Source organism: Salmo salar, chromosome 03 (assembly GCF_965601325.2).
Source record: "Salmo salar chromosome 03, fSalSal1, whole genome shotgun sequence".
Lineage (NCBI taxonomy): Eukaryota > Metazoa > Chordata > Actinopteri > Salmoniformes > Salmonidae > Salmo > Salmo salar.
The window spans coordinates 96,372,970-96,389,289 of record NC_138293.1 but is presented as its reverse complement, the minus strand read 5'-3'; the positions used below and the strand labels follow the sequence as shown (position 1 = coordinate 96,389,289).

Genomic DNA, 16,320 nt, shown 5'->3' with positions numbered 1-16,320 from the left:
TAGTGTCTACCTGTGGGTAGGGCATGGTATAGTATAGTATAGTGTCTACCTGTGGGTAGGGCATGGTATAGTATAGTGTAGTGTCTACCTGTGGGTAGGGCATGGTATAGTATAGTGTCTACCTGTGGGTAGGGCATGGTATAGTATAGTGTCTACCTGAGGGTAGGGCATGGTATAGTGTAGTGTCTACCTGTGGGTAGGGCATGGTATAGTATAGTGTCTACCTGAGGGTAGGGCATGGTATAGTGTAGTGTCTACCTGTGGGTAGGAAATGGTATAGTATAGTGTCTACCTGTGGGTAGGGCATGGTATAGTATAGTGTCTACCTGTGGGTAGGACATGGTATAGTGTCTACCTGTGGGTAGGACATGGTATAGTATAGTGTCTACCTGTGGGTAGGGCATGGTATAGTATAGTGTCTACCTGTGGGTAGGGCATGGTATAGTATAGTATAGTGTCTACCTGTGGGTAGGGCATGGTATAGTATAGTGTAGTGTCTACCTGTGGGTAGGGCATGGTATAGTATAGTGTCTACCTGTGGGTAGGGCATGGTATAGTATAGTGTCTACCTGTGGGTAGGGCATGGTATAGTATAGTATAGTGTCTACCTGTGGGTAGGGCATGGTATAGTATAGTGTCTACCTGTGGGTAGGGCGTGGTATAGTATACTGTCTACCTGTGGGTAGGGCATGGTATAGTGTAGTGTCTACCTGTGGGTAGGGCATGGTATAGTATAGTGTCTACCTGTGGGTAGGGCATGGTATAGTATAGTATAGTGTCTACCTGTGGGTAGGGCATGGTATAGTATAGTGTCTACCTGTGGGTAGGGCGTGGTATAGTATACTGTCTACCTGTGGGTAGGGCATGGTATAGTATAGTGTCTACCTGTGGGTAGGACATGGTATAGTATAGTGTCTACCTGTGGGTAGGGTATAGTGTAGTGTCTACCTGTGGGTAGGGTATAGTGTAGTGTCTACCTGTGGGTAGGGCATGGTATAATATAGTGTAGTGTCTACCTGTGGGTAGGGCATGGTATAGTATAGTGTCTACCTGTGGGTAGGGCATGGTATAGTATAGTGTCTACCTGAGGGTAGGGCATGGTATAGTGTAGTGTCTACCTGTGGGTAGGGCATGGTATAGTATAGTGTCTACCTGTGGGTAGGGCATGGTATAGTATAGTGTCTACCTGTGGGTAGGACATGGTATAGTGTCTACCTGTGGGTAGGACATGGTATAGTATAGTGTCTACCTGTGGGTAGGGCATGGTATAGTATAGTGTCTACCTGTGGGTAGGGCATGGTATAGTATAGTATAGTGTCTACCTGTGGGTAGGGCATGGTATAGTATAGTGTAGTGTCTACCTGTGGGTAGGGCATGGTATAGTATAGTGTCTACCTGTGGGTAGGGCATGGTATAGTATAGTGTCTACCTGAGGGTAGGGCATGGTATAGTGTAGTGTCTACCTGTGGGTAGGGCATGGTATAGTATAGTGTCTACCTGAGGGTAGGGCATGGTATAGTGTAGTGTCTACCTGTGGGTAGGGCATGGTATAGTATAGTGTCTACCTGTGGGTAGGGCATGGTATAGTATAGTGTCTACCTGTGGGTAGGACATGGTATAGTGTCTACCTGTGGGTAGGACATGGTATAGTATAGTGTCTACCTGTGGGTAGGGCATGATATAGTATAGTGTCTACGTGTGGGTAGGGAATGGTATAGTATAGTATAGTGTCTACCTGTGGGTAGGGCATGGTATAGTATAGTGTAGTGTCTACCTGTGGGTAGGGCATGGTATAGTATAGTGTCTACCTGTGGGTAGGGCATGGTATAGTATAGTGTCTACCTGTGGGTAGGGCATGGTATAGTATAGTATAGTGTCTACCTGTGGGTAGGGCATGGTATAGTATAGTGTCTACCTGTGGGTAGGGCGTGGTATAGTATACTGTCTACCTGTGGGTAGGACATGGTATAGTGTAGTGTCTACCTGTGGGTAGGACATGGTATAGTATAGTGTCTACCTGTGGGTAGGGCATGGTATAGTATAGTATAGTGTCTACCTGTGGGTAGGGCATGGTATAGTATAGTGTCTACCTGTGGGTAGGGCGTGGTATAGTATACTGTCTACCTGTGGGTAGGGCATGGTATAGTATAGTGTCTACCTGTGGGTAGGGCATGGTATAGTATAGTGTCTACCTGAGGGTAGGGCATGGTATAGTGTAGTGTCTACCTGTGGGTAGGGCATGGTATAGTATAGTGTCTACCTGTGGGTAGGGCATGGTATAGTATAGTGTCTACCTGTGGGTAGGACATGGTATAGTGTCTACCTGTGGGTAGGACATGGTATAGTATAGTGTCTACCTGTGGGTAGGGCATGGTATAGTATAGTGTCTACCTGTGGGTAGGGCATGGTATAGTATAGTATAGTGTCTACCTGTGGGTAGGGCAGGGTATAGTATAGTGTAGTGTCTACCTGTGGGTAGGGCATGGTATAGTATAGTGTCTACCTGTGGGTAGGGCATGGTATAGTATAGTGTCTACCTGAGGGTAGGGCATGGTATAGTGTAGTGTCTACCTGTGGGTAGGGCATGGTATAGTATAGTGTCTACCTGAGGGCATGGTATAGTGTAGTGTCTACCTGTGGGTAGGAAATGGTATAGTATAGTGTCTACCTGTGGGTAGGGCATGGTATAGTATAGTGTCTACCTGTGGGTAGGACATGGTATAGTGTCTACCTGTGGGTAGGACATGGTATAGTATAGTGTCTACCTGTGGGTAGGGCATGGTATAGTATAGTGTCTACCTGTGGGTAGGGCATGGTATAGTATAGTATAGTGTCTACCTGTGGGTAGGGCATGGTATAGTATAGTGTAGTGTCTACCTGTGGGTAGGGCATGGTATAGTATAGTGTCTACCTGTGGGTAGGGCATGGTATAGTATAGTGTCTACCTGTGGGTAGGGCATGGTATAGTATAGTATAGTGTCTACCTGTGGGTAGGGCATGGTATAGTATAGTGTCTACCTGTGGGTAGGGCGTGGTATAGTATACTGTCTACCTGTGGGTAGGGCATGGTATAGTGTACTGTCTACCTGTGGGTAGGGCATGGTATAGTATAGTGTCTACCTGTGGGTAGGGCGTGGTATAGTATACTGTCTACCTGTGGGTAGGACATGGTATAGTATAGTGTCTACCTGTGGGTAGGACATGGTATAGTATAGTGTCTACCTGTGGGTAGGGTATAGTGTAGTGTCTACCTGTGGGTAGGGTATAGTGTAGTGTCTACCTGTGGGTAGGGCATGGTATAGTGTAGTGTCTACCTGTGGGTAGGGCATGGTATAGTGTAGTGTCTACCTGTGGGTAGGGCATGGTATAGTATAGTGTCTACCTGTGGGTAGGACATGGTATAGTATAGTGTCTACCTGTGGGTAGGGCATGGTATAGTATAGTGTCTACCTGTTGGTAGGGCATGGTATAGTGTACTGTCTACCTGTGGGTAGGGCATGGTATAGTATAGTGTCTACCTGTGGGTAGGGCGTGGTATAGTATACTGTCTACCTGTGGGTAGGACATGGTATAGTATAGTGTCTACCTGTGGGTAGGACATGGTATAGTATAGTGTCTACCTGTGGGTAGGGTATAGTGTAGTGTCTACCTGTGGGTAGGGTATAGTGTAGTGTCTACCTGTGGGTAGGGCATGGTATAGTGTAGTGTCTACCTGTGGGTAGGGCATGGTATAGTGTAGTGTCTACCTGTGGGTAGGGCATGGTATAGTATAGTGTCTACCTGTGGGTAGGACATGGTATAGTATAGTGTCTACCTGTGGGTAGGGCATGGTATAGTATAGTGTCTACCTGTGGGTAGGGCATGGTATAGTATAGTGTCTACCTGTGGGTAGGGCATGGTATAGTATAGTGTCTACCTGTGGGTAGGGCATGGTATAGTATAGTGTCTACCTGTGGGTAGGGCATGGTATAGTGTCTACCTGTGGGTAGGACATGGTATAGTGTCTACCTGTGGGTAGGGCATGGTATAGTATAGTGTCTACCTGTGGGTAGGGCATGGTATAGTATAGTGTCTACATGTGGGTAGGACATGGTATAGTATAGTGTCTACCTGTGGGTAGGGCATGGTATAGTATAGTGTCTACCTGTGGGTAGGGCATAGTATAGTGTCTACCTGTGGGTAGGGCATGGTATAGTATAGTGTCTACCTGTGGGTAGGACATGGTATAGTATAGTGTCTACCTGTGGGTAGGGCATGGTATAGTGTCTACCTGTGGGTAGGACATGGTATAGTATAGTGTCTACCTGTGGGTAGGACATGGTATAGTATAGTGTCTACCTGTGGGTAGGACATGGTATAGTATAGTGTCTACCTGTGGGTAGGACATGGTATAGTATAGTGTCTACCTGTGGGTAGGACATGGTATAGTATAGTGTCTACCTGTGGGTAGGGCATGGTATAGTGTCTACCTGTGGGTAGGGCATGGTATAGGGTCTACCTGTGGGTAGGGCATGGTATAGTGTCTACCTGTGGGTAGGGCATGGTATAGTGTCTACCTGTGGGTAGGGTATAGTATAGTGTCTACCTGTGGGTAGGGCATGGTATAGTATAGTATAGTGTCTACCTGTGGGTAGGGAATGGTATAGTATAGTATAGTGTCTACCTGTGGGTAGGGCATGGTATAGTATAGTATAGTGTCTACCTGTGGGTAGGGCATGGTATAGTGTCTACCTGTGGGTAGGACATGGTATAGTGTCTACCTGTGGGTAGGGCATGGTATAGTATAGTGTCTACCTGTGGGTAGGGCATGGTATAGTATAGTGTCTACATGTGGGTAGGACATGGTATAGTATAGTGTCTACCTGTGGGTAGGGCATGGTATAGTATAGTGTCTACCTGTGGGTAGGGCATAGTATAGTGTCTACCTGTGGGTAGGGCATGGTATAGTATAGTGTCTACCTGTGGGTAGGACATGGTATAGTATAGTGTCTACCTGTGGGTAGGGCATGGTATAGTGTCTACCTGTGGGTAGGACATGGTATAGTATAGTGTCTACCTGTGGGTAGGACATGGTATAGTATAGTGTCTACCTGTGGGTAGGACATGGTATAGTATAGTGTCTACCTGTGGGTAGGACATGGTATAGTATAGTGTCTACCTGTGGGTAGGACATGGTATAGTATAGTGTCTACCTGTGGGTAGGGCATGGTATAGTGTCTACCTGTGGGTAGGGCATGGTATAGGGTCTACCTGTGGGTAGGGCATGGTATAGTGTCTACCTGTGGGTAGGGCATGGTATAGTGTCTACCTGTGGGTAGGGTATAGTATAGTGTCTACCTGTGGGTAGGGCATGGTATAGTATAGTATAGTGTCTACCTGTGGGTAGGGAATGGTATAGTATAGTATAGTGTCTACCTGTGGGTAGGGCATGGTATAGTATAGTATAGTGTCTACCTGTGGGTAGGGCATGGTATAGTGTCTACCTGTGGGTAGGACATGGTATAGTATAGTGTCTACCTGTGGGTAGGACATGGTATAGTATAGTTTCTACCTGTGGGTAGGACATGGGGAAGGCAGGCATCTGGGCTCTCATCTGGATGGTGTGTTTCTGTTGCTCCAGCCTCATCTGTCTCTCCTTCTCCTGCTCCTGGAGCCGCTGGATGGCCAGCTGACGCTGCATCTCTAGGTACTCCTGAAACAGTCACCACATCAGACACCATATACCACCTAACAGGCTGACGCTGCATCTCTAGGTACTCCTGAAACACAGTCACCAAATCAGACACCATATACCACCTAACAGGCTGACGCTGCATCTCTAGGTACTCCTGAAACACAGTCACCACATCAGACACCATATACCACCTAACAGGCTGACGCTGCATCTCTAGGTACTCCTGAAACACAGTCACCACATCAGACACCATATACCACCTAACAGGCTGACGCTGCATCTCTAGGTACTCCTGAAACAGTCACCACATCAGACACCATATACCACCTAACAGGCTGACGCTGCATCTCTAGGTACTCCTGAAACACAGTCACCACATCAGACACCATACACCACCTAACAGGCTGACGCTGCATCTCTAGGTACTCCTGAAACAGTCACCACATCAGACACCATATACCACCTAACAGGCTGACGCTGCATACCTCATCATGTGACTAACCCCCTACTGCAGAACAACCCATACCTCATCACGTGACTAACCCCCAACCGCAGAACAACCATACCTCATCATGTGACTAACCCCCTACTGCAGAACAACCTATACCTCATCACGTGACTAACGCCCAACCGCAGAACAACCATACCTCATGATGTGACTAACCCCCTACTGCAGAACCTATACCTCATCACATGACTAACTTCCTACTGCAGAACAACCTATACCTCATGTGAATAAATCCCTACTGAATCTCAGGGTTCAAATCATTCTATTAAAAAGGTCCAATGCAGCCATTTTTATCTCAACATCAAATAATTTCTGGTTAACAATTAACTACCTTACCATGATTGTTGTCAATTACAATAGTCAAAAAAGATGCAAGAATTGCTATTGGCAGAGAGATTTGGAACTCGTTCTTATTGGTCTATTAACCAAATGTGCAACCTGGTGAGTCACCAGGCAGGCCAAAACGCCATCCCACCAAAGCAAACAGCTCTTACACTAAAATGGCATTGCCATTTCACACCATTATTCCAACCTCATAGTGTGGACATATATAGAAAACACAGGGAAATCACGTTTTTTACTGCACTGGGCCTTTAAACATTCTACAGCTGATCTGTTCTACACAATATATCTGAACAGACTCCCAGCCATGTTGTTCCCCAGTCTGTCACCTGTTACTATCTGTAATAGTACCCCTCCTAAACAGACTCCCAGCCCTGTTGTTCCCCAGTCTGTTACCTGTTACTATCTGTAATAGTACCCCTCCTAAACAGACTCCCAGCCCTGTTGTTCCCCAGTCTGTTACCTGTTACTATCTGTAATAGTACCCCTCCTAAACAGACTCCCAGCCCTGTTGTTCCCCAGTCTGTTACCTGTTACTATCTGTAATAGTACCCCTCCTAAACAGACTCCCAGCCCTGTTGTTCCCCAGTCTGTTACCTGTTACTATCTGTAATAGTACCCCTCCTAAACAGACTCCCAGCCCTGTTGTTCCCCAGTCTGTTACCTGTTACTATCTGTAATAGTACCCCTCCTAAACAGACTCCCAGCCCTGTTGTTCCCCAGTCTGTTACCTGTTACTATCTGTAATAGCACCCCTCCTAAACAGACTCCCAGCCCTGTTGTTCCCCAGTCTGTTACCTGTTACTATCTGTAATAGTACCCCTCCTAAACAGACTCCCAGCCCTGTTGTTCCCCAGTCTGTTACCTGTTACTATCTGTAATAGTACCCCTCCTAAACAGACTCCCAGCCCTGTTGTTCCCCAGTCTGTTACCTGTTACTATCTGTAATAGTACCCCTCCTAAACAGACTCCCAGCCCTGTTGTTCCCCAGTCTGTTACTATCTGTAATAGTACCCCTCCTAAACAGACTCCCAGCCCTGTTGTTCCCCAGTCTGTCACCTGTTACTATCTGTAATAGTACCCCTCCTAAACAGACTCCCAGCCCTGTTGTTCCCCAGTCTGTCACCTGTTACTATCTGTAATAGTACCCCTCCTAAACAGACTCCCAGCCCTGTTGTTCCCCAGTCTGTTACCTGTTACTATCTGTAATAGTACCCCTCCTAAACAGACTCCCAGCCCTGTTGTTCCCCAGTCTGTTACCTGTTACTATCTGTAATAGTACCCCTCCTAAACAGACTCCCAGCCCTGTTGTTCCCCAGTCTGTTACCTGTTACTATCTGTAATAGTACCCCTCCTAAACAGACTCCCAGCCCTGTTGTTCCCCAGTCTGTTACCTGTTACTATCTGTAATAGTACCCCTCCTAAACAGACTCCCAGCCCTGTTGTTCCCCAGTCTGTTACCTGTTACTATCTGTAATAGTACCCCTCCTAAACAGACTCCCAGCTCTGTTGTTCCCCAGTCTGTTACTATCTGTAATAGTACCCCTCCTAAACAGACTCCCAGCCCTGTTGTTCCCCAGTCTGTTACCTGTTACTATCTGTAATAGCACCCCTCCTAAACAGACTCCCAGCCCTGTTGTTCCCGTCTGTTACCTGTTACTATCTGTAATAGTACCCCTCCTAAACAGACTCCCAGCCCTGTTGTTCCCCAGTCTGTTACCTGTTACTATCTGTAATAGTACCCCTCCTAAACAGACTCCCAGCCCTGTTGTTCCCCAGTCTGTTACCTGTTACTATCTGTAATAGTACCCCTCCTAAACAGACTCCCAGCCCTGTTGTTCCCCAGTCTGTTACCTGTTACTATCTGTAATAGTACCCCTCCTAAACAGACTCCCAGCCCTGTTGTTCCCCAGTCTGTTACCTGTTACTATCTGTAATAGTACCCCTCCTAAACAGACTCCCAGCCCTGTTGTTCCCCAGTCTGTTACCTGTTACTATCTGTAATAGCACCCCTCCTAAACAGACTCCCAGCCCTGTTGTTCCCCAGTCTGTTACCTGTTACTATCTGTAATAGTACCCCTCCTAAACAGACTCCCAGCCCTGTTGTTCCCCAGTCTGTTACCTGTTACTATCTGTAATAGTACCCCTCCTAAACAGACTCCCAGCCCTGTTGTTCCCCAGTCTGTTACCTGTTACTATCTGTAATAGTACCCCTCCTAAACAGACTCCCAGCCCTGTTGTTCCCCAGTCTGTTACTATCTGTAATAGTACCCCTCCTAAACAGACTCCCAGCCCTGTTGTTCCCCAGTCTGTCACCTGTTACTATCTGTAATAGTACCCCTCCTAAACAGACTCCCAGCCCTGTTGTTCCCCAGTCTGTCACCTGTTACTATCTGTAATAGTACCCCTCCTAAACAGACTCCCAGCCCTGTTGTTCCCCAGTCTGTTACCTGTTACTATCTGTAATAGTACCCCTCCTAAACAGACTCCCAGCCCTGTTGTTCCCCAGTCTGTTACCTGTTACTATCTGTAATAGTACCCCTCCTAAACAGACTCCCAGCCCTGTTGTTCCCCAGTCTGTTACCTGTTACTATCTGTAATAGTACCCCTCCTAAACAGACTCCCAGCCCTGTTGTTCCCCAGTCTGTTACCTGTTACTATCTGTAATAGCACCCCTCCTAAACAGACTCCCAGCCCTGTTGTTCCCCAGTCTGTTACCTGTTACTATCTGTAATAGCACCCCTCCTAAACAGACTCCCAGCCCTGTTGTTCCCCAGTCTGTTACTATCTGTAATAGTACCCCTCCTAAACAGACTCCCAGCCATGTTGTTCCCCAGTCTGTTACCTGTTACTATCTGTAATAGTACCCCTCCTAAACAGACTCCCAGCCCTGTTGTTCCCCAGTCTGTCACCTGTTACTATCTGTAATAGCACCCCTCCTAAACAGACTCCCAGCCCTGTTGTTCCCCAGTCTGTCACCTGTTACTATCTGTAATAGTACCCCTCCTAAACAGACTCCCAGCCCTGTTGTTCCCCAGTCTGTTACCTGTTACTATCTGTAATAGCACCCCTCCTAAACAGACTCCCAGCCCTGTTGTTCCCCAGTCTGTTACTATCTGTAATAGTACCCCTCCTAAACAGACTCCCAGCCCTGTTGTTCCCCAGTCTGTTACCTGTTACTATCTGTAATAGCACCCCTCCTAAACAGACTCCCAGCCCTGTTGTTCCCCAGTCTGTTACTATCTGTAATAGCACCCCTCCTAAACAGACTCCCAGCCCTGTTGTTCCCCAGTCTGTTACCTGTTACTATCTGTAATAGCACCCCTCCTAAACAGACTCCCAGCCCTGTTGTTCCCCAGTCTGTTACCTGTTACTATCTGTAATAGTACCCCTCCTAAACAGACTCCCAGCCCTGTTGTTCCCCAGTCTGTTACCTGTTACTATCTGTAATAGTACCCCTCCTAAACAGACTCCCAGCCCTGTTGTTCCCCAGTCTGTTACCTGTTACTATCTGTAATAGTACCCCTCCTAAACAGACTCCCAGCCCTGTTGTTCCCCAGTCTGTTACCTGTTACTATCTGTAATAGTACCCCTCCTAAACAGACTCCCAGCCCTGTTGTTCCCCAGTCTGTTACCTGTTACTATCTGTAATAGCACCCCTCCTAAACAGACTCCCAGCCCTGTTGTTCCCCAGTCTGTTACCTGTTACTATCTGTAATAGCACCCCTCCTAAACAGACTCCCAGCCCTGTTGTTCCCCAGTCTGTTACCTGTTACTATCTGTAATAGTACCCCTCCTAAACAGACTCCCAGCCCTGTTGTTCCCCAGTCTGTTACCTGTTACTATCTGTAATAGTACCCCTCCTAAACAGACTCCCAGCCCTGTTGTTCCCCAGTCTGTTACCTGTTACTATCTGTAATAGCACCCCTCCTAAACAGACTCCCAGCCCTGTTGTTCCCCAGTCTGTCACCTGTTTCTTCTGTCTCATGATCTCTAGTTTCTGGGCCAGCTGGATCTGTCTCTGTCGCTCTGCCTCCTCGGCAGCACGACGCAGCTTCTCTCTGTGCTCGTCTCGTAGGGCGTTCAGGGCGGCTCTCGCATCACGCACCTGGGCCAGCTTGTCCTGCAGACCCTCGTAGTACACTGGCAGACAGACAGACATGAGGATGTTTAATTAGACAGCGGTTAAACGTTACAGGACCAAGACAACAGACATGGTAAACCAACAAGCAGACAGACATGGGGATGTTTAGTTAGACAGCGGTTAAACGTTACAGGACCAAGACAACAGACATGGTAAACCAACAAGCAGACAGACATGGGGATGTTTAGTTAGACAGCGGTTAAACGTTACAGGACCAAGACAACAGACATGGTAAACCAACAAGCAGACAGACATGGGGATGTTTAGTTAGACAGCGGTTAAACGTTACAGGACCAAGACAACAGACATGGGAAACCAACAAGCAGACAGACATGGGGATGTTTAGTTAGACAGCGGTTAAACGTTACAGGACCAAGACAACAGACATGGTAAACCAACAAGCAGACAGACATGAGGATGTTTAGTTAGACAGCGGTTAAACGTTACAGGACCAAGACAACAGACATGGGAAACCAACAAGCAGACAGACATGGGGATGTTTAGTTAGACAGCGGTTAAACGTTACAGGACCAAGACAACAGACATGGTAAACCAACAAGCAGACAGACATGGGGATGTTTAGTTAGACAGCGGTTAAACGTTACAGGACCAAGACAACAGACATGGTAAACCAACAAGCAGACAGACATGGGGATGTTTAGTTAGACAGCGGTTAAACGTTACAGGACCAAGACAACAGACATGGTAAACCAACAAGCAGACAGACATGGGGATGTTTAGTTAGACAGCGGTTAAACGTTACAGGACCAAGACAACAGACATGGTAAACCAACAAGCAGACAGACATGGGGATGTTTAGTTAGACAGCGGTTAAACGTTACAGGACCAAGACAACAGACATGGTAAACCAACAAGCAGACAGACATGGGGATGTTTAGTTAGACAGCGGTTAAACGTTACAGGACCAAGACAACAGACATGGTAAACCAACAAGCAGACAGACATGGGGATGTTTAGTTAGACAGCGGTTAAACGTTACAGGACCAAGACAACAGACATGGTAAACCAACAAGCAGACAGACATGGGGATGTTTAGTTAGACAGCGGTTAAACGTTACAGGACCAAGACAACAGACATGGTAAACCAACAAGCAGACAGACATGGGGATGTTTAGTCTAGGACAGCGGTTTAAACGTTACAGGACCAAGACAACAGACATGGGAAACCAACAAGCAGACAGACTTGCTCACGGTTTCAGCAAGCGCTAGGCCGGGATTCAATCCAATCACAGATTTGGACAATATGCCATTTATAGGACATTCCTGATTGAGACATTGTTTACAGTGAATGTGGTCTCCACGAACATGGGAACACAGTGTTTAAAACATGCATCACAGACAAAGCGTGATCAGATTGAATCCAGACCTCAGAGAATCTCTCTTACAAAAACAAAGTCACACACAGAACCAACCCCCCCACCACACACACACACAGAACCAACCCCCCCACCACACACACACACAGAGAGAACCAACCCCCCCACCACACACACAGAACCAACCCCCCCACCACACACACACAGAGAGAACCAACCCCCCCACCACACACACACACACAGAGAGAACCAACCCCCCCACCACACACACACACACAGAGAGAACCAACCCCCCCACCACACACACAGAGAACCAACCCCCCCACCACACACACAGAGAACCAACCCCCCCACCACACACACAGAGAACCAACCCCCCCACCACACACACACAGAGAACCAACCCCCCCACCACACACACACAGAGAACCAACCCCCCCACCACACACACACAGAGAACCAACCCCCCACCACACACACACAGAGAACCAACCCCCCCACCACACACACACAGAGAACCAACCCCCCCACCACACACACACAGAGAACCAACCCCCCCACCTTCACACACACACAGAGAACCAACCCCCCCACCACACACACACACAGAGAGAACCAACCCCCCACCACACACACACACACACACACACAGAGAGAACCAACCCCCCCACCACACACACAGAACCAACCCCCCCACCACACACACACAGAGAGAACCAACCCCCCCACCACACACACACACACAGAGAGAACCAACCCCCCCACCACACACACACACACACAGAGAACCAACCCCCCCACCACACACACACACACAGAGAGAACCAACCCCCCCACCACACACACACACACACACACACAGAGAGAACCAACCCCCCCACCACACACACACACAGAGAGAACCAACCCCCCCACCACACACACAGAGAGAACCAACCCCCCCACCACACACACAGAGAACCAACCCCCCCACCACACACACAGAGAACCAACCCCCCCACCACACACACACAGAGAACCAACCCCCCCACCACACACACAGAGAACCAACCCCCCCACCACACACACAGAGAACCCCCCCCCAACTCACGTCTCTTCTCGTCCAGCTGATTGAGGATGTCCAGTAGCTGGGGATGCATGGTGTTGATGGACTGGAAGAGGGAGAGCACGGCGCTGTCGTTGGTGATGCTGCGACCACGCATGTGGTTACTCTTCATACGGTTCAGGAAGGTGGTGACCGCGTTCTGCAGAGCCTTCAAGAACGCATCGTGGTTCTCCTCCGACTCACCGTTCTGATACTGCTGCTGGGGGGGGGAAGAGGGGAGAGGAGAAAGAGGAGGACGGGGGAGGAAGAGGAGAGGAGAAAGAGGAAGACGGAGGAGGAAGAGGAGAGGAGAAAGAGGAGGACGGGGGAGGAGAGAGGGAGGACGAGGAGGAAGAGGGAGGAGAGGGGAGAGGAGAAAGGGAGGACGGGGGAGGAGAGAGGAGAGGACGAAAGGGAGGAAGGGGAGAGGAGAAAGGGAGGACGGGGAGAGGAAGAGGAGAGGAGAAAGGGAGGAAGAGGAGAGGAGAAAGGGAGGAAGGGGGAGGAAGAGGAGAGGAGAAAGGGAGGACGGGGAGAGGTGAAAGGGAGGACGGGGGAGGAAGAGGAGAGGAGAAAGGGGAGAGGTGAAAGGGAGGACGGGGGAGGAAGAGGAGAGGAGAAAGGGAGGAAGGGGAGAGGAGAAAGGGAGGACGGGGGAGGAAGAGGAGAGGAGAAAGGGAGGAAGGGGAGAGGAGAAAGGGAGGAAGAGGAGAGGAGAAAGGGAGGAAGGGGAGAGGTGAAAGGGAGGACGGGGGAGGAAGAGGAGAGGAGAAAGGGAGGAAGGGGAGAGGTGAAAGGGAGGACGGGGGAGGAAGAGGAGGGAGTAGAGGAAGAGAAAGGAGAGGAGGGAAAGTGGAGAGTCATTCAGGAGGAACAAACCGATAAGGACAAAGAGCATGTAGTCATTTCTAATCTAAGTCTACTTCAATCTCTGTTGCTATGCATGAATTTTCACCTGAACAAATAAGAAAATCCATTTGTCTTCCATCTCTCATAACACAGCAGTGTACAACTAACCTCCACTATGTTGACTGGAGGCGGGGCCATGACGACTTGTGCTGGGACTGGTGCAACAGTTTCCACTGGCTGGGGCTGGCTGATTGGCAGGGGCTCAGTAGCCAACGGTACGGGGGCAGGGGCAGAGGGGGTGGGACTCTTGCGTGCCTCTTCCTGTTTCTTCTCCCAGTACGTTCTGTTCAGGTAGCGAGCCAGCTGGAAGGAAGACCATTATAGTTCAGGAATGTCCTCTCAACCAAAACATGACTAGACATACTGACCTGGGACCAGTTTCCCAAACACAAAGATGGTCTTTAGCAGTAAGATCATACATCCATATGTGGGCAATGGACAACCAATGACCTAGTAATCACCTTTATGTTTCTGGGAAACTCACACCAGTATATAGTTCATTTACACTACCGTGCAGTCTGAGCTGTAAATGTATCAAATGAGACATAGGTTTAATTCTAGGCAGCTCAGAGACGGCACAGAGACGGCACAGAGAGAGCACAGAGAGAGCACAGAGAGAGCACAGAGAGAGCTCAGAGACAGCTCAGAGACAGCTCAGAGACAGCTCAGAGACAGCTCAGAGACAGCTCAGAGACAGCTCAGAGACAGCTCAGAGACAGCTCAGAGACAGCTCAGAGACAGCTCAGAGACAGCTCAGAGACAGCTCAGAGACAGCTCAGAGTTGTGTCTTACCTCAGGGTCTACATCTTCAGCTGAGGGAGCAGAGGAGTTCTGGGGAGAAACACACATTATACATTACAACAACAGACCCTATACATGGTTAAGTCTCTGCATGGTCATTACAGGCATATAGTGGTACCTGCATAGTCATTACAGGCGTATAGTGGTACCTGCATAGTCATTACAGGCGTATAGTGGTACCTGCATAGTCATTACAGGCGTATAGTGGTACCTGCATAGTCATTACAGGCGTATAGTGGTACCTGCATAGTCATTACAGGCGTATAGTGGTACCTGCATAGTCATTACAGGCGTATAGTGGTACCTGCATAGTCATTACAGGCGTATAGTGGTACCTGCATAGTCATTACAGGCGTATAGTGGTACCTGCATAGTCATTACAGGCGTATAGTGGTACCTGCATAGTCATTACAGGTGTATAGTGGTACTTGAATATACATACATACCAACACATACAGACAGAGTACATGTCTCATTGTTCACCTCTTGACCAACTAGCTGGTTATTGTAAAAGATGACTTACGGGTCTAAATAAATATTCAGATAAAAGGATGTGCAGCATTTCAGTATAATATGGAGCCGTCATAATGTACCAGTTACTAAGTACTACTTCACAAGAGACTTAGTGGGGCGCCAAGACTTAGTGTAGAAAACAGAGTACATCTATAGAGAGAGGATGGTGTTAACACAGAGTACATCTATAGAGAGAGAGGATGGTGTTAACACAGAGTACATCTATAGAGAGATAGAGGATGGTGTTAACACAGAGTACATCTATAGAGAGAGAGGATGGTGTTAACACAGAGTACATCTATAGAGAGAGGATGGTGTTAACACAGAGTACATCTATAGAGAGAGAGAGAGGATGGTGTTAACACAGAGTACATCTATAGAGAGAGAGGATGAGGGAGTGGATGAGAGAAAGTCTTACCACAGGAGAGGAGTAGAGTGAGTTGACGGGGGGGGCTGAGGAGGTGACTGGGGCGGGGTCAGCTTTGGGGTAGACCCCGTACGAGTTCTTCTGTCTCTGTAGACACACAACATGTATCAGTGTCTTTCCATTCCCACTGTGGAGCTACAGTCCCTTTATTTATATACAGCACTACCCACCATCCTCTCCTTCTCCTCAGCCTCGCTCTGTGATAGGGCGATGGCCAGCTGAAGCTCCTCCTCCTCCTGCAGGGCCGCCTCATCCCGTTTGGGGGGCACCTGGTGAGACAGGGAAGGGAAATGAAACCCCCAGGGGAGGGAGGCCCCGAGGCGAGAGGGCCAGGGAGGAACAGGGAGGCCCCCAGGGGAGAGGGCCAGTGAGGAACAGGGAGGCCCCGAGGCGAGAGGGCCAGGGAGGAACAGGGAGGCCCCGAGGCGAGAGGGCCAGGGAGGAACAGGGAGGCCCCGAGGAGAGAGGGCCAGGGAGGAACAGGGAGGCCCCGAGGAGAGAGGGCCAGGGAGGAACAGGGAGGCCCCCAGGGGAGAGGGCCAGGGAGGAACAGGGAGGCCCCGAGGCGAGAGGGCCAGGGA

The 16,320-nt window shown here is 48.8% G+C and overlaps 1 protein-coding gene across 7 annotated transcripts in view; it reads right to left on the bottom strand.

Annotated features, from left to right (window-relative positions):
• Positions 1–16,320, bottom strand: part of LOC106601945 (hepatocyte growth factor-regulated tyrosine kinase substrate) — a 38,035-nt gene that overhangs the window by 11,357 nt on the left and 10,358 nt on the right. For 5 of the 7 annotated variants that reach the window (XM_045715804.2, XM_045715805.2, XM_045715807.2 and 2 more), the window contains exons 10-16: positions 15,910–16,008; positions 15,731–15,826; positions 14,791–14,829; positions 14,107–14,301; positions 13,096–13,309; positions 10,495–10,667; positions 5,552–5,692 (exon numbers count right to left, since the gene is read on the bottom strand). In XM_045715804.2, coding sequence (XP_045571760.1) covers positions 5,552–5,692; positions 10,495–10,667; positions 13,096–13,309; positions 14,107–14,301; positions 14,791–14,829; positions 15,731–15,826; positions 15,910–16,008 — 957 coding nt within the window. The remainder of the gene's footprint in view (positions 1–5,551; positions 5,693–10,494; positions 10,668–13,095; positions 13,310–14,106; positions 14,302–14,790; positions 14,830–15,730; positions 15,827–15,909; positions 16,009–16,320) is intronic. The other 2 variants (XM_045715806.2, XM_045715810.2) reach the window with 1 other exon arrangement.